Genomic DNA, 17,936 nt, shown 5'->3' with positions numbered 1-17,936 from the left:
TCAGGGTCGGGGACGTGGACATGCCCGTCTGCCTGGTGGGGGATGCCGCCTACCCACTGCAGCCCTGGCTCATGAAGCCCTACACGGGACACCTCAATCCCTCCCGCCAGGCCTTCAATAACAGGCTGAGCAGGGCCCGCATCGTGGTGGAGGGGGCCTTCGGGCGACTGAAAGCCCGCTTTCGATGCCTCCTCACCCGTCTGGACCTGGCCGAGCACAACATCCCTCCCGTGGTGGCGGCATGTTGTGTGCTCCACAATTTGTGTGAGCGGAAGGGGGAGGCTTTCTTGCCAGCCTGGATGGCTGAGGCTGACCGCATGGCTGGACACTACGGTCAGCCCCGCACCGCCGCCGTCCGGGAAGCCCAGCGGGGGGCCATCCGGATCCGGGAAGCCCTGCGGGAGAGCTTCCAGGTGGAGGAGGAGGAGGACTGACCTCTCCCTGCATGCCCCACCGGGGCCTTCTTCCACCCTACCCCCCCCTTCCCCTTTCCCCTCCCTACCTACTGTCAAATAAAGACACCTGTTTTTCCAACAAAAACGTCTGTTTATTTCACAGAACTGGGGTGGGGGAGGGAGGAATGAAGGTGGGAGAAGGGAGGGGGAAACCTGGGACGAGGGAGCTGGAAGGGGAGGGGAGGGAAGGGAGGAAGGGAAAGGAAAGCTCAGGGGTGGGAGTCTGGGTGCCTCTCCCGTCTCGCCACACTGCGGGTCCGGGGGCGTCGGTGGGGAATGGTTGTGGAGGGGGGGGCAGAGAGGACAGGGGGTGTGGAGGAAGCAGGAGCGGAAGCAGGAGGAGCAGGAGGAGCAGGGGGAGCAAGAGGGGGAGCAAGAGGGGGAGCAAGAGGGGGAGCAAGAGGGGGAGCAAGAGGGGGAGCAAGAGGGGGAGCAAGAGGGGGAGCAGGGGGAGGAGGAAATGGAAAGCGGTCGAGCAGGCTCTGGAGGTGGCCTCGCAGGGCACGGCCCTGCTCCTCCAGGGCCTCCAGACTCCTCTGGCGCAGCCTGAGGTCCTCCTGGACCCAGTGGTCCTGGAGACGGAGCTGTCGGTCCAGGAACCGGAGATGCCGCCTCTGGTAGTCCTCCTGGTTCCTGGCTGTCCTGCTTGCCCGGGCGCGGGCGGCTGCTGCAGGCGGGGTGGTGCGCCCTGCAGGCCCCGGTGCTGCAGCTGTGGTGCAAGAAGACCAGCGGTCAATTACCCCAGGGGCCCAGGTGTGTGAAACCCAGCTCCCCTCTGCAAGGCCAGGGCCCCTGCAGGATCCCCAGCTGCTGCTCCGTAGTGGGCAAGGCCCAGGCGCACGGTCCCGGGGCTCCCTCTCGCCCCAGCCCCCCGTACACATAAGGGGAACACGAGGGTACTCACAGGTGGATGCCTCCCCGGCCTCTGATGATGCAGGCGAGCGGCTCTGTGGGGTGCCTCGGGGGTCCCGGGTCCTGGGAAGGCTGGCAGCAGGCTCCTGGCTCTCAGAGCCCTCTTCCTCCTCCTCGGTGTCCAGGAGCGGTCCCTCTGCCCCGGGGTCAATCACGTCCCGGGGGGCAGGGACGGCATGAGGCCCCAGGATGCGGTCCAGGGCATGGAAGTGGGGGCAGGCCTCCGGGTCAGCCCCTGGCAGGCAGGCCCGGGAGTAGGACTGCCGCAAGTCTTTAATCTTGCAGCGCACCTGCTCCCGGCTGCGCTGGTGGCCCCTGGCGGCCAGGCTGGCAGCCATGCGTCCATAGACGGCCGCGTTCCGGTGGCTAGTGCGGAGATCGTGGACATTTGAGGCTTCCCCCCAAACCTCGATGAGGTCCACGATCTCCGCACTTGACCAGGCGGGCGCCCGCCTTTTGCGCCCCCGGGCAGGCTCCCGGGAGCCGCCAGGCTGGTCCTGGGGAGCAGTGGAGGGCTGGGAGCCCTCGGATGGCTGGCTCATCCTGTGGCAGGTGCAGGCTGTGCAGGCACGGGTGCTGGCAGCCTTGCAACTGGCACAAAGTGAGTAGCCAGCCCGTGGCCCTTTAAGGGCTCCGGGGCCGGGAGGGGGGCAATAGAGTTTCCCTGGTGTTGGCCAGAGTGGCCACCAGGGAAACCTGGGAAGCCTTAGCCTCCCACTAGTTCGAACTAAAGGGCTACACAGCCCTTAGTTCGAACTAGCTAGTTCGAACTAGGCGTTAGTCCTCGTAAAATGAGGTTTACCTAGTTCGAACTAAGCGCTCCGTTAGTTCGAATTAAGTTCGAACTAACGGAGCGCTAGTGTAGCGCATAGGAAAGTTAGTTCGAACTAACGTCCGTTAGTTCGAACTAACTTTCTAGTGTAGACATACCCTCAGGCTATTTTAGTTCTTCCATAATATGCTCCTCCCTTATTTACAACCAGGCAAACTCCTTCTTAATGAGCTAATTACAGATCCCTGAAGATGCCCAGCCAGGCTGATTAGCCCACCAGGTTCAGCAGCATAGTTGCTGTTTTTGCTAATTCTTGAGAGGAATTTGGAGGTATGGTAGATGGACATTTATAGGTTATCTTGCTGTGTCCCTATATTCAGCCACTATTCCCAGTGGCAACTCAGGGTCCTCTGCCGTGACTTTCCTTTAGTATACAGGAACACAGACAGGCTCAGACAAGATTCACCTGCTTAAACCCATCGCCTGCCTTTGCAGATTCCAAGAAACCATTTGGTAGCAAAGAATGAGTGAGACTACGGAACCTTGCTGAGCTTTGTTGGCTAATTAGCAGGAGAACTGCTATAGCCTCAGGTGTCTGAAATGAGCTCATGAAGGGAAATTCTGGGAAGGAACCTCCTTGATTAGGGAGAGAGATAAATGTGCTTAATAATCAATTGTCTGTGTTAGACTCGGGTGGAACTGCTCTGGATTTACACCTACGTGTCTAAGGGTATGTCTACACTACAAAGTTAATTTGAACTAGCGGAGCGCTTAGTTTGAACTAGGTAAACCCCATTTCACGAGGACTAACGCCTAGTTCGAACTTACTAGTTCGAACTAAGGGCTGTGTAGCCCTTTAGTTCAAACTAGTGGGAGGCTAGCCCTCCCCAGCTTGCCCTGCTGGCCACTCTGGCCAACACCAGGCAAACTCTACTGCCCCCCTCCCGGCCCCGGAGCCCTTAAAGGGCCACGGGCTGGCTACACTGTTTGTGCCAGTTGAAAGGCTGCCAGCACCCTGCCAGCAGACCCTGCACCTGACACCCATGAGCCAGCCACCCGATGCCCCCCAGCCCTCCTCCTCTTCCCGGGACCAGCCTGGCGGCTCCCAGGAACCTGCCCGGGGACACAAGAGGCGGGCTCCCACGAGGTCTAGTGCGGAGATCGTGGACCTCATCCAGGTTTGGGGCAAAGCCTCCAATGTCCACGATCTCCGCACTAGCCACAGGAACGCGGCTGTCTACAGCCGCATAGCTGCCAGCCTGGCCTCCAGAGGCCACCAGCAGATCCGGGAGCAGGTCCGCTGCAAGATTAAGGACCTGCGGCAGTCCTACTCCCGGGCCTGCCTGCCAGGGGCCGACCCGGAGGCCTGCCCCCACTTCCACACCCTGGACCGCCTCTTGGGGGCTCATGCCGTCCCTGACCCCCGGGAGGTGATTGACCCCGGGGCAGAGGGACCACTCCCTGACACAGAGGAGGAGGACACCGAGAGCCAGGAGCCTGGCGGCAGCCTGCCCAGGACCCAGGACCCCCGAGGCACCCCACTGAGCCGCTCGCCTGTGTCGTCCAAGGCCGGGGAGGCCTCCACATGTGAGTACCATCATGCTCCCCTTATGTGTACGGGGGGCTGGGGGGAGAGGGAGCCCCGGGACCGTGCGCCTGGGCCTTGCCCACCACGGAGCAGCAGCTGGGTGTCATGCAGGGGCCCTGGCCTTGCAGAGGGGGGCTGGGTTTCACCCACCTGGGTCCCAGGGATAATTGACCGCTGCTCTTGTTTCACCACAGCCGCAGCACCTGGGCCTGCAGGGCGCACCACCCCACCTGCAGTAGCCACCCGCGCCCGGGCCAGCAGGAGAGCCAGGAACCAGGAGGACTACCAGCGGCGGCACCTCCGCTTCCTGGATCACTAGCTCCGCACCCAGGACCACTGAGTCCAGGAGGACCTTCGGCTGCGCCAGCGGAGCTTGGAGGCTGTGAAGGAGCAGGGCCGTGCCCTCAGAGGCCACCTCCAGAGCCTCCTCGACCGGTTCCTGCTTCCTCCTGCTCCTGCTCCCCCTGCTCCCCCTGCTCCTGCTTCCTCCGCAGCCCCCGTCCCTCCTGCCCCAACCTCCACACCCATTCCCCCCCGAGGCCACCACACCCGCAGTGCTGCAAGACGGGAGAGGCAGCTGGACCCCCACCCCTGAGCTTTCCATTCCCTTCCTCCCTTCCCTCCCCTCCCCTCCCCTTCCAGCTCCATCCTCCCAGGTTTCCCCCTCCCCTCTCCCACCCTCACTCCTCCGTCCCCCAACCCCACTTATGTTAAATAAAACGAGAGGTTGCTTGCCAAAACAGGTGTCTTTATTTGACATTAGGAAGGGTGGTTAGGAAGGGGAAAGAGGAAGGGGGGCAAGGTGGAAGAAGGCCCCAGTGGGGCATGCAGGGAGAGTTCAGTCCTCCTCCTCCTCCACCAGGAAGCTCTCCCGCAGGGCTTCCCGGAACCTGACGGCCCCCCGGTGGGTTTCCCGGATGGCGGCCGTGTGGGGCTGAGCGTACTGGTCAGCCTCAGCCATCCAGGCTGGCAGGAAAGCCTCCCCCTTCCGCTCACACTAATTGTGCAGCACAGAACATGCTGCCACTACAGGAGGTATATTGTGCTCGGCGAGGTCCAGGCGGGTGAGGAGGCATCGAAAGCGGGATTTCAGTTGCCTTAAGGCCCCCTCCACCACGATGCGGGCCCTGGTCAGCCTGGCATTGAAGGCCTGGCGGGAGGGATTGAGGTGCCCCGTGTAGGGCTTCATCAGCCACGGCTGTAGGGGGTAGGCTGCATCCCCCACCAGGCAGACGGGCATGTCCACGTCCCCGACCCTGATGTGGCGGTTGGGGAAGAAGGTCCCGGCCTGCAGCCTCTGGCACACGGAGGAGTTGCGGTACACCCGGGCGTCGTGTGCTTTGCCGGACCAGCCCACGTTAATGTCTGTGAACTGTCCTCGGTGGTCACACACGGCCTGCAGGATCACGGAGAAGTACCTGACGTACCGGGAGGCCTGGTGTTCCGGGGCATGGATGGGGATGTGCGTCCCGTCGATGGCCCCCCCGCAGTTGGGTCGGTGAGGCGAACCACCCTGCGGAGCAGCACCCGGTTGATGGCCCTGACCACCTGCGGAGAGACACAGCAAAGCACAAATCAGTGGGGCACCCGGGTGGCTGGGAGTGTTTGTGCCCTGGCAGTGCCCCGCACCCCACTCCCGGAAGCAACCCCCCCGGGCGGCGTGTAGTATGGCCGGGAGAGACCGGTGCAGGGCACTTTCATCTCCTCCCTCCCCCCCCCTTTTTCCCTGGGGCGGCCCATCCCCTCCTTGCAGCCCCCCTCCCCCCGGCTCGGTGGCCGGCGAGTGCTGTACCTGCATGAGCACCGCTCCGACGGTGGATCTCCCCACGCCGAACTGGTTCCCGACGGATCGGTAGCTGTCCGGCGTGGAGAGCTTCCAGAGGGCGATGGCCACACGCTTCTGGAGGGGGATGGCGGGTCTCATGCGAGTGTCCCGTCACTGCAGAGCAGGGGCGAGCCACTTGCAGAGCTCCAGGAAGGTGTCCCCCCTCATTCTGAAATTCTGGGTTCACTGTCGGTCTTCCCAGCGCTCCAGGACGATGTGGTCCCACCAGTCGCTGCTGGTGTCCAGACGCAAGATGCGGCGGGGCACGCCAGCAGTGGGGCATGCTGGCATCCGGGCGCCGCTGTGGCTCCTCCACGGCCCCCAGGGCGGCCAGGCGGAGAGGCAGGGGGCTGACATGCACCAGGTGGTGCCAGGCAGCCTCCAGCCATTGCTGGCAGGCTTGCAGCAGCAAGTACAGAAAGTGCACCAGAAGGTGCAGGGCGAGCTCTGGCTCCATGTTGCCACCTGTGGCGGCGTCCACAAAGGGAAGCACCGACACAGACAGGCACAGAGACCAACGCTTTGCTGTCCCTCGGCGAGGTTGGCAAGCAAGCGAAAAGCTGAGAACCGGCTGTCCAGGAGGGTCCCTTTAAGCACGAGCCTCAGCCTCAGACAGCAGCCACACAAAGCAACTACTGACCTGATGCCCTGCCGGAACCGGTTTCAGCCGCCCTTAAATGTGCCCCTGCATCCAATCAGTTAGCAAAATGCTAATTCGAACTAGTTTTTAGGTCTAGCTGCGTTAGTTCGAATTAGCTTAGTTTGAATTAACTAATTCGACTAAGTTAGTTCGAATTAGTGCTGTAGTGTAGACATACCCTAAGAGCAGAATTCAGAACCCTACCTAAATGGATGACTGGATGGGGCTGATTAATCACCTGTGAAACTGTGCTGCCACGCAGCTTCACGCAGCCTAGAGGGAACACTGCTGGCAACCCTATGGCTCTGTTTGTTTGTTTGTCTCCTTCTGCCGGTAGTGCAGGCTGTCAACACCATCCTGCTGCACAGGGTCATCAACCTCAGTGAAGTGGAAACCATGGTCATTGGCTTTCCCAACTGCGGGGGGGGGGGGGCCTGTTGATGCCCACATCCCTATCCGGGCCCCCGAACACCATCTGTGCACATCAACCAGAAGGGGGACCTCTTGGTGGTCCTGCAGGTCATCGCAGGCCACTGGGGCCAGCTCACCGATATCTACATTGTGTGGATGGTAAAGGCGCATGATTTTGGTGTCTTCTGCAGCTCCAGTGTGTTCTAGAAGCTGCATGCTGGCACTTTTCCCCCCGACTGCACCATGAGGGTCGGGGACATGGACATGCTGTTCTGTATTTTGGGGGACATGGCCTACACTCTGTTGCCTTGGCCCATGAAGCCCTACATCGGACACCTTGACCACTCCAAGGAACACTCCAACGCCAGGCTAAGCAGGGCCCTCATGATGGTGAAGGGCATCTTAAGGCGAGGTTCCATTGCCTCCTGTCCCATCTGGACACTGGGGAATGGAACATCCCATACATGGTGGCCACTTGTGTCCTTCACAGATATTGTGAGAGGAAAGAGGTGACATTCCTCCCTGGGTCTGACTGGCTTGGCAGGGCCTTCGGGCAGCTGTGCATGGCTGCCATCCAGCAGGCCCATCAAGGGAGGCCCTGAGGGAGAGTTTCTCACAAGGACCCCAGTGACACTCTTTCCTGGGCCTCCCCACTAGGGGCCTGTGCATCACCCCTCTGTGCCTTTGCTCTCACACCCCTCCCTTCTTACCCTTTCCCCTCCCTGGCAGAGACAATAAACCACACTTTTTGTTTTTGAAAAAATAAACTCTTTCCTTTTTCTATTTGGGGTCAAAGTAACTGGGGAGGTTCTGGGGAAAGAACCAGGGAGGGGCGAGAGAAGAAGAGGTTTAGGGCTGAGGCCTGGCTCCAGTGATCCCACTGCCATGGATGCCGGGGCCTCAGCAGCCACAGAAGGAGAGAGTGGGGGAGAAGCAGGAGGGGCAGGAGCAGGAGCAGGGGCAGGAAGCATGATGGCAACCAGGAACTGAACTACTGCACAAGGAGCAGCCCTGCTCCAGCATCTCCCACCAGGTCTCTTGCTGCAGCTGGATGTCTTCCTGCAGTCTCCGGTCCAGGGATCAGAGATCCATAAGATGCTCCCGCTGGAACTCATCCATGGGTCTCCTGTGCCAATGTGTCCCTCAGGGTCAGGAGGCTTCCACGGGTGGTGTCGACTGTTCTCCTCTCGCAGCTGGTCCGGCTGTGGAGAAGAGAGAGACAGTCGGTCAACCCTGGAGATACTGTGCCTGAAGCCTCGCCCTCACCTCTGAGGCAAGACTGAAAGGTGCTGGTTGAGATGAAGATGATGTGCTTGGAGCGAGGCCAAGTGTGGTCTAGCCAGTGGGCCCTTTCCTGCATGGGCCCAGATGTCCAAGGGGAAAGCCTCACTACCCCCACATCCTGGGGACAAGCAGGCAGGTGAAGGTGCCAGCCAGACCGGGATCCTGCAGGTGGGAGGGGGGGCCACGCACATGCTGGATGTGGCAATGGCAGTGTCCCGCAGGGAGAGAACTTGTATCCCTGCCTGCTGGAGGAGAGGGAGGGCAGATGTTGGGGGAGGTGTGTGTGAACGGCAGACGCCCCTGCGCCTCCTTGCACTGTCACTGGGAGTGGATGCCACCCCAAGGGCATGCTGAGTGTGTGTGTGTGTCTCCATGTTCTCAGCCTCTCTCTAGCGAAGGCTTGTGGTGGGAGGGTGTCCCATGTCCCACCCCGGTGTCAGGAGCATGGCAGGCCTCTCCAGACACCCAGTGGCCAATAGCATAAGATCCTCCGGTGCAGCCTCCTGGGGCTCTGTGCCCCAGACTGACACTCCACGTGTTCCCACAGGCACAGGCTGCAGTTCAGTCCCCAGGCTGCGAAGGCCAAGCAAGAAGCGTGCCCCAGCCCCTCACTGCCCTGCGCCTCCACCCTCTGTGTGGGAAACGTGATGGCACTCACCTGATGTGGCGTTGCCAGCCTCGGACAATGCCTGGGACACATCCAGAGAATGGGCTACTGGCTCCAGGGTCAGGAAAGTGATTGTGCTGGCCTCATCCGGATCCTCCTCTTCTTACTCCTCCTCTGCATCTCTCTCCCCCAGGAGGGTGACGACGGGCATCTTGAGCCCTGAGTCTACTATCGGGAGGGACTGCCCCACCCCCTAGTATTCAGTGCAGGTCCTCATAGTAGAGTGTGATGGACTGGGCCGGGTCTGAGCACTGCTGAGGGCATCTGCTCAGGACGAATTGCTCACACTCAGGGCTCCTTACAGCCCCAGACTGGCGACCTTCCCAAACAGGCCACAAACTAGTCACACTGAGCAAAACCCCTCAGACAACCCAGCTCTCCCTGTGCTACAATCAGCTCCGGGCCTAACACACAGGTGAGGGGTTGTAGAACCCAATCACACCTACTCCAAACGGGTCTTTCTGGTCCCAAAGAACCAGCCACAGTTCCCAGATCAATTTACACTCTGGATCTTACCCACAAGGTCATGCTGGGCCAGTCCTTTAGAATCTAAAATCTAAAGGTTTATTAATGAAAGAAAGAAAAGCATGACAGTAAGGTTGTTAAGGAGAATACATCACATGCACCAATCACCAAGGTCTCGATGCAGGCTCTTAGCAGAGATGTTATAAACTGCTAGCTTAAAAGTCTCTGGGGGTATGTCTACACTACCACCCTAGTTCGAACTAGGGTGGTAATGTAGGCATACCGCACTTGCAAATGAAGCCTGGGATTTGAATTTCCCGGGCTTCATTTGCATAAGCCGGCCGGCGCCATTTTTAAATGCCGGCTTGTTCGAACCCCGTGCCGCGCGGCTACACGCGGCACGGGCTAGATAGTTCGAACTAGCAAGCCATTCCGCACTATCTGTACGCCTCGTGGAATGGCTACAGATAGTGCGGAATGGCTTGCTAGTTCGAACTATCTAGCCCGTGCCGCGTGTAGCCGCGCGGCACGGGGTTCGAACAAGCCGGCATTTAAAAATGGCGCCGGCCGGCTTATGCAAATGAAGCCCGGGAAATTCAAATCCCGGGCTTCATTTGCAAGTGCAGTATGCCTACATTACCACCCTAGTTCAAACTAGCGGGGTAGTGTAGACATACCCAGGTGTCCATCCTGTGTCAGGATGGGTCCACGATTCTTTCCAGTTCTCTGTCTCTCATAAGGTCGCATCTGGGATCAGGAGCAGAATTGAAGACAAGATGGAGCCTGCCTCATGGCATTTTATACCCATCCCTGGTCTCTTCCAAGCTGGAGCAGGTCACATGGCCCAGTGACCTATCCAAATGTTCCAAGTCAACAATCATGATTGTGGCTGGTTTGCAGGTTCCAGACACATTCCTCAGGCGCGTCCTCGCCTCTCTCAGAGCCTTGCTAATTAGCATAGTCACTGACGGAAGATTCCTGGCACATGGCTCTGTCTTAGACAGAGACTCTTCAAGCATCAACACAGAGTCCATATTTATAACTCCACAGACAGATATCACACAAGTACACGAGTAACATACATAAAATCAGTAGCACATTAACTTTCATTTGACATCTCACATGGCCCCTGTGACGGGGTGAGCCCGTCCCCTCTCAGTGGTGTGGCAGCGCCTGGGGCGCTGATGTCAGTGGTTGTGCCATGCGACGCACCTCGACGCTGCTGCGCATGCTCCAGCGGCCCGGCGGGGGGGTTGAATGCGGTGCCGGGGCGGCAGGAAGAGGGGAGGCGTGGAGTAAGAGGAGAGTGGAATGAGGGGGCTAGGTGGGCAGGAGGAGGCCTAGGGAATAGCAGCCCCCAGGGAAGGAGAACCTCAATGCCAGGGGTGGAAGGCTCCAGGCGGGCGGCTGAGAGGATGACCTTCACCCCGACGGGCCCCGAAGGGCAGAGGGAGGAAGCCCAGGAGGACGACCCCAGGGAAGGGTTGCGGGAGACTGAACTGGGGGCGACACCATTGGAGGATGACCCCTTGGCGTCGATGGCCCCAAACCCGGTGCTCACGGGACCCTTATGCCCGATACTGTGGGTGAAGAGCCCGCTAGGACCGAGGGGTGATTGCTGCCACCACAGCATTTGACCGATGTAGGAAAGAGCCCAGGACGGGGGAATCGCTACAGACGGGTTCTGCGCTCCTGGGCATTGGCACATGCTTGGCTGAGCTCTTTCACTTCCATCCGCACCTGCTCCTGGACGTAGATGTGCCCCTTAGTGGCTAGGCTGTTGGCCATGCGGTCATAGCTGTCTGTGTTCCGGTGTCTGGTGTGGAGATCCTGGAGGTTACTCTCATCACCCCAAACCTCAATAAGGACAAGGATCTCCACACCAGACCAGGAAAGTGCATCTCTTTTTTGTCCCCGGGCAGGGTCCTGGGAGCTGGGAGACCGCTCCCTCTGGGAGCAGTGGAGGTCTGGGTAGGAGCAGCAGAGTCGCTCATTTTGAGCTACCTCAACGCAGTGACAGCTGCGGGGTGGCTCAGGGCTGTCAGGGCCTGCAGTGTGCCATGAGCCCTGAGGCTGCAGCTTTAAGGGGTCCAGGGAAGGAGGGACTACAGAGTTTTGTTGAGTGTAGACAGAGTGGCGAGCAGGGCACCGTGAGAAGGGCTGGAGGCCAATTATTTTGAAATAACTCCAGGCACCCAGTCTACACAGGCACTATTTCGAAAGATCTGTTTTGGAAGAGGCATTATTCCACGTGGAATGAGGCTTGCAAATGCCGAAATAAGCCACCTGTTATTTTGAAATTATTTCGAAATAACGGGCTAGCTGTGTAGATGCTACATAGTTATTTCGGAATAACGCTGCTGTGTCGACATACCCTGTTTGTCAGAGGCTGGAAATGGTCGATGGGGGTTGGTCACTTGATGATCTGTTCTGTCCTATGTCAACCTGTGTATGAGGCTATGTCTACACTGCACTGTTCTTCTGGAAAAAGCTATACAAATTGTAACCTGCAATTTGCATAGCTTTCCCTGCTTCCTTTTTTGGAAGAGGCTTTTCCGACATTTGGCCCATCTACACTGGGCCAAATGTTGGGGAAAAAACCCTTTTTCAGAACATCCCTTCTTCCTTGTAAAATGAGGTTTACTGGGATACTGAAAAAGTGCATCTGCTCTTCTGAAAAATTTTTTGGAAGAGGAAACGCATTCCCTGGACGCGGGAGAGTTTTTCTGGGATACTCAAGAAAAACTGTACAGTGTAGACACAGCCTGGGTACGTCTACACTACAGCGCTAGTTCGAACTAACTTAGTTCGAATTAGTTAATTCGAACTAAGCTAATTCGAACTAACGCGTCTAGAACTAAAAACTAGTTCGAATTAGCGTTTTGCTAATTCGAACTAGCAAGTCCACATTGAGTGGACTCTGAACAGGGCTTAAGGATGGCCGGAAGCAGTGCCGGCAGGGCATAAGAGGGGGACTTAGAGCATGGAGATGCTGTCTCAGGCTAGCCGAGGGCTGCGCTTAAAGGGTCCCGACCCCTACCCCGGACAGACAGTTCTAAGGGGTGCCCCGCTTGCAAAGCAGTCCTGGCTTGGATTGCCCGGACTACCCACACTGGGCACATCACAGCACTCGGCCATCAGACCAGCTGCACTTGCCGCAGGCTGCCATCTGGGGAGAGAGGGTAATTGGGGGGCTGCAGGAGAGCTTCCACCCCCAGAAGCCTGCAGAGCCAGGCCAGTCCTCCCCATCGGGGGCTCGTACCCCATTCCTCCCTCAGCTTCTTCCACTTACCGTTCCCTAGCCCCCCTTCTTATTGATGTACAAAATAAAGATAACGTTTCTTCCAACATTGACTCTGTTTTTATTGAACAAAACTGGGGGAGACTGGGAAAAGGAGCTGGGAGAGGGGAAGAGAAAGGCTGGGAGAGGGGAGGGCAACTAACATGATCAGGGGTTGGGAACAGGTCCCAGATGAAGAAAGGCTACAGAGACTGGGACTGTTCAGCTTAGAAAAGAGGAGACGGAGGGGGGACAGGATAGAGGTCTCTAAAAGCAGGGGTTGGGTGGAGAGGGTGCATTCAGAAAAGTTCTTCCTGAGTTCCCATAAAGAAGGACTAGAGGACACCAAAGGAAAGGAATGGGTAGCAGGCTTGAAACTAGTAAGAGAAAGTTGTTGTTCTTGACAAAGCAAATAGTTAACCTGCGGAACTCCTTGCTGCAGGAGGCTGTGAAGGCTACAACTAGAACAGAGTTTAAAGGGAAGTGAGATCAAGTCAAGGAGATTGGGTCCATGGAGTAGTCTTAGCCAGGGGGTAGGAGTGGTGTCCCTGCCCAAAGTTTGTGGAAGGCTGGAGAGGGATGGCACGAGACAAATGGCTTGGTCACTGTCTTTGGTCCATCCCCTCCAGGGTCCCTAGGGTTGGCCGCTGTCGGCAGACAGGCTACTGGGCTAGATGGATCTTTGGTCTGACCCAGGACGGCCATTGTAAGCTCAGGGCTCAGGGTCGGGGGTCTCAGTGGACCCCCTTGATTTTCATGCACACCTGCTCCTGGGTGGCCAGGCTGGCAGCTCTCCTGCCCTAGACGGCCACTTTCCTGTGCCTAGTGCGGAGATCGTGGACGAGGTCCACGATGTCCGCACTAGCCCAGGAAGGTGCCCGCTTTTTGCGGTCCAGGGCAAGCTCCCGGGAGCCGCCAGCCTGGTCCCGGGAAGAGGGGGTGGGCTGGGGGACATCGGGTGGGTGGCTCTGTGCCGTGCCAGGTGCAGGGTCTGCTGGCTGGGTGCTGGCAGGCTTGCACCTGGCACAGGCACCGTAGCCAGCCCGTGCCCCTTTAAGGGGTCCGGGGCCGGGAGGGGGGCATAGAGTTTTCCTGGTGTTGGCGAGAGTGGCCACCAGGGAAACCTGGGAAGGCTTAGCCTCCCACTAGTTCGAATTAAGGGGCTACACACCCCTTAATTCGAACTAGCTAGTTCGAACTAGGCTTAATCCTCGTAAAATGAGGTTTTCCTAGTTCGAACTAAGCGCTCCGCTAGTTCGATTCAAATTCGAACTAGCGGAGCGCTAGTGTAGCGCCTATTAAAGTTAGTTCGAACTAACGTCCGTTAGTTCGAACTAACTTTGTAGTGTAGACATACCCCCTGAGTGTATGCAAGATGGGTCACATGTATGAAACAAAAAATTGCTGCAATATGTACTTTGTGTGCTCAGGGCATGCGTGTTCTAATTAACATCGTTTCAGAGCTCCAGTCTGTTTCATCAGGACTTCACCACAAGATGGCATTCTCAGAACTTTCTATTATAAGAGAAAACAAACCCCACTGCCCACAATAACAACAATAATAAAGAAGAAACACTCCAAACCTCCTCAGATTCTCTGAAATCGGGGGCAAAGCAAGAATTGTCGGGAAGTAGTTTCTCCTATTGCAAAACAATGATACTGCTTTCTGAGAGCTGCCTAGGAGAGTGATGGAGAAGTCCCTTTAAATAAAAAAGCGAAATACAGTATTGTGCATCTTGAAATCTGAAACCAAGCAACAGAACTGCCGGGGAAACAAGGGGGAAAAGTCTTGCAATTTCAGAGGACAATCGCTGCAAGTGGAGTTTAAGGAGTCAAATATATGTGTATCTATTTCAAGGCCATTGAATGGTGTTTTTGGAGAAGAGTGTGAAAAAAGGGAGCTTTGGAAGAAGAGAACCTTTCCCTCCTTTCTGGATATAATGGCCATTGTAAAGCAAAGAGCCTTGAGATTTGGCTTCAGATTTCTCTTCTTTGCAGCGTTTGTGTTAGCCTGCGAAGGACAAGGTGGAAATAGAGAGAAAGGAGGTCCTGCTTGTTATGGAGGATTTGATTTGTACTTCATTTTAGACAAGTAAGTTGATTTGGACTTATTCTTTTAGGCAAATCCTTTGCCACGGCATGGAAATGTTATCAACTGGCACTTAAAAGAGCTCAACTTAGGGTTTGTAAAGCTGTCTCCAAAGGACCTGAAAAAGGTCCTACTCTTATGGCTTTAGTTTTGTTTTGGTAACTTCTACAGTAGCTGTAGTATGTGCTTCTGCAATGAAGTCTATAGTAGATTTGCCCTGCTTTGTGAATTGAAATGTTTGGTTATTGTGACTAGTATGGATGCTATATTGGATCCTTTACAGTGTCCTAAAATTGGCAGTGGGAACGGACCGGGGAGGGTGATATTTGCTTTTTCTCTGACCTGCAAAGGTTGAGGCACTTCTAACTGGAGATGTCTAGGAACTGTTATTGGAGGCATTAATTTTAGCTGACCACTTTCAGAAAAAACTCCAGTCTGCCTGAAGTGTTACTGTTAAACCACTTTCCCCATGATAGCCAAACGTTCCAGTGTAAGAGACTGGCTAATTAAAAAACCCAGCGCTTTAAGGGCTGAGGACTCTATTTGAAAGAAAATCTGATTTTGATCTTTGTGATGGAAAGTATATAGACCTTCGAAAGGCACTTTATAATGTCAGTCAGTTTTTCTCAGCTCTGAGTCAGACTTTCTTTGTTCCCTAACCAATAGTGTACAGTGGAGATGAATGCTTACTCACGTTATTTACTACTCATGTGATATAATGTTATTGTCTTTGTACTGGTGGCTTCTTGCTGCAATTTAAAGGCTTTCTAATTGCCCTATATACAAGTGGACAAAATGAGAAGTTCTCCAAAAATAAGTGCAAAAAACTCAATCAAACAAAAACCAAAAACTAGCTAACTCCATCCGTATTCTACAGTGGCTCCCAGATTCAATTGTATAAAAGCCTATTCTGAATTACAATTCATTATACAGCATGATACTTGATAAAAAGTGAGAAAAATACAGTGGAGATTTAGAAAAAACAGAATGCTAAATATTCAAGAGAAAAGTGATTTTATTTTCATTTTACTTACTCCAGTGAAAAAGTGCATCTCACCGAAAACTTATTTCTTCGGTTATTCTTTTCTGTCATTTGCCATATTTCCTGTTACTACCAGATTTCGTGGCAATGCTTAAAAAAAGCTGAGTATGATTTCTATTGCGGGTTGCTTACATATACTAATTTTTCCCTAAGGCTAATGTGGAGGTAGCCGGAGATTTTTCTCCTCTGCATAGATCTGCTTAGTTATACATTTCAGTTAGCTTAATTTTCAGAGCCATTCTTCTAATTCTAAGGCATTCTCTTATGATACAAAGAGTATAACCTGCAAGATTTGCTTAAAGTATCATGAACTTGTGTAGAAAAGTGAAAATTCGCGTAGCCCCAGACAGCACAAAGGCCAAATGTAGAAATGCTGCCCCAGTGGTTTTTGTGAGCCTCAGTTTGCACTGCTGCAGCTTCTTTGCAGCTGGGCTTTTCACTGAATGTTGCAGAGGGAGCCTGATTCAAAACCCACTGAACAATGTCTGTGGGATCTGGAGCAGGCCCATAGTGCTTAGGTCCTCCCATGCTGGATGCTTTGTGGACATGAACTTGCAGGCAACTGAGAGCCTCTGGGGAGATGGGTGCTATCAGCACCCCACAAAGGGTGCTCAGCACCCTGCTTTAGTGAGTCATCGTAATACCTTCCATAGAGAGTAGCAACAAATGGAAAAGGCTGCCATCTCCTTTAGAGTAAACATTTTGCAAAAAACGGGTTATCTGTTCCCGATCAGCCCTGCTGCCACTGGATGCAGCTCCATAGACTTCTGTGGAGTTGCTGTCAGGTCTGAGTTTGTCCCCATGTTCATGTTTGCCATTGCTCGCCTAGCAGGTTAGCTGCCCAGATGTGTTTGGTGGCTGAGCAGCGACCCAGGCTGTACCTGGGGAACCTCACGATTTACTCCTCAGTTATGACAGTGCCCAGCTTTGTGTGGTTTGGAGCGGGAAGGGCACAATTTCAAATTGTGTCTTTCCTTCATCCTGCTGACTGCAGCGTGGTTCTTGTTCAGCGTCAGGATGGGGTTTAGCAACACTAGGTCATGTGGCCCCAAGTATCCATTTCTGCCAAAGCTACAGGAAACCATTACACAATCTCTTAGGAGGCCTGGGGGAATAACAACTGGCCTCTGTGATTCCTTAGACAGTCAGTCAGATTTCTACTCTCACCTAACCATTGTGGGGCATAGTCACAGAAGGGGAATGCTGGGATATTCTTGATCTGCCGAATGATCGGCTCTCTGTGTCCTTCCGGCCACCATGAGAAATGGTTTATTTGCATGCAGGGTTCCCAACCATTCTGTCTGCAGCCTGGATGCCTCTGCTATACATGGCCTGTGGGATCATGTTTCATTGAATGGTGTATCAAATGAGTAGCAAGGAGCCCAAACTGGCATGCACAGGGCATGATGGTACAGAATCTGAGCAGTGCCATTGTTCTCAATGACAGATTAGTTGCTCATTGCAAATGTCCTTTTTGTGGAAGCTCTGAGAGCCAGTCAGGGATCCGAGAGGAGATTCTGCATGCAGTACCAACAACAGCTGGTTGCAGGGCATGCCATGGATTTAAATGGACACTAAAACTAATGAAGCACCAAGGCAGAGGAGTCGGTAGAGGGCTCCAGTATTGTTTGACTTACAGGGCTCTGTTTACTTTTTAACAGTATTCCTTCCATCCCTGAAAGCAGACTGCTTACTATAGTGTAATGGATCGCTCCCATCATCAAAATGAACATGCTATGTCTCAGAATGAAACTCTTCCCTGTGCCTGTTAAGGGTCCTTTGTTGCTGGAATTTCAGTTACTCTTAAGACAGACCCAAAGGAAGAAAGTAAAACAGACCCTGACCTAAGTGCTGTTTACAGATGGGGAACTTAAAGGTGCAAACAGGAAAGGTTTTAAATAAATAGTGTGGGGGGGGGGGGGGGGAGGAGGAGGAGAACCTGTTAGGGAACATTTTAACTTGCCCAGGCACTCGCTAATGGATTTCAAAGTCACCGTTATTGTTTCAGGCCAATACCACAAGCCAACTCCCCAGGGAAGCCTTAGAACTTAAATTAATTTACAAGTTTGATTCCTTCAACAAAGGTATGAATAAAGGCATTGGCCAGATGGCCCACTACATTCCACACCCTACTGATGTAAAAGACCAAACAATGGGTACTTAAGAACAATTTGCACCTTGTAGCATGGACATTCTAATTGACCATTTCTTCCCTCTTTTTTTCCATTTTTTTCCTTCTCCCTCCCAACCCCTATTTATTTAGAAGCTGAACCTTTAATAACTCCATTCATCTGAAGAAGTGGGTTCTGCTCACCAAAGTTAATGATACCATCTACATGTTTTGTTAGGCTCTAAGGTGCTGTAAGACTATTAGTCATTTTTAAAGTTTTTCTAATATTTGCAGTTGGGCCAATGATCTGAAGTTTAATATCCCTTCCAAAAATATTGGTAATTATGCCGAGCATACTTATAATATCCATATAAATGTTCAATTTATTCTTAGTTC

The 17,936-nt window shown here is 54.5% G+C and overlaps 2 protein-coding genes across 2 annotated transcripts in view; one reads left to right on the top strand and one right to left on the bottom strand.

Annotated features, from left to right (window-relative positions):
• Positions 1–520: 520 nt before the first annotated feature.
• On the bottom strand, positions 521–1,909 carry LOC149521330 (uncharacterized). Its single transcript, XM_089773740.1, has 2 exons — positions 1,360–1,909; positions 521–1,164 (listed from the first exon to the last, which is right to left on the bottom strand). Exons 1-2 carry the CDS (start codon positions 1,907–1,909, stop codon positions 665–667), a joined length of 1,050 nt encoding a protein of 349 aa, XP_089629866.1. The 3' UTR covers positions 521–664.
• An 11,919-nt stretch (positions 1,910–13,828) lies between these two features.
• ANTXR1 (ANTXR cell adhesion molecule 1) overlaps positions 13,829–17,936 on the top strand; it is a 215,884-nt gene continuing 211,776 nt past the window's right edge. Inside the window, exon 1 of the mRNA XM_006119107.5 lies at positions 13,829–14,391. Within this exon, the coding sequence (XP_006119169.2) occupies positions 14,240–14,391 (152 nt within the window). The 5' untranslated portion in view covers positions 13,829–14,239. The remainder of the gene's footprint in view (positions 14,392–17,936) is intronic.

This window comes from Pelodiscus sinensis, chromosome 28, assembly GCF_052426305.1.
Source record: "Pelodiscus sinensis isolate ZL-2025 chromosome 28, ASM5242630v1, whole genome shotgun sequence".
NCBI lineage: Eukaryota > Metazoa > Chordata > Testudines > Trionychidae > Pelodiscus > Pelodiscus sinensis.
Note: the sequence above shows the minus strand (reverse complement) of the source record. Positions and strands in the feature narration are given on the sequence as shown.

Coding starts and splice junctions, on each gene's coding strand:
- LOC149521330 (XM_089773740.1), bottom strand. CDS start 1,909: ATGAGCCAGCCATCCGAGGGCTCCCAGCCCTCCACTGCTCCCCAGGAC. Junction 1,165..1,359: donor GGCCGGGGAGGCATCCACCT/GTGAGTACCCTC, acceptor CTTGCACCACAG/CTGCAGCACCGGGGCCTGCA.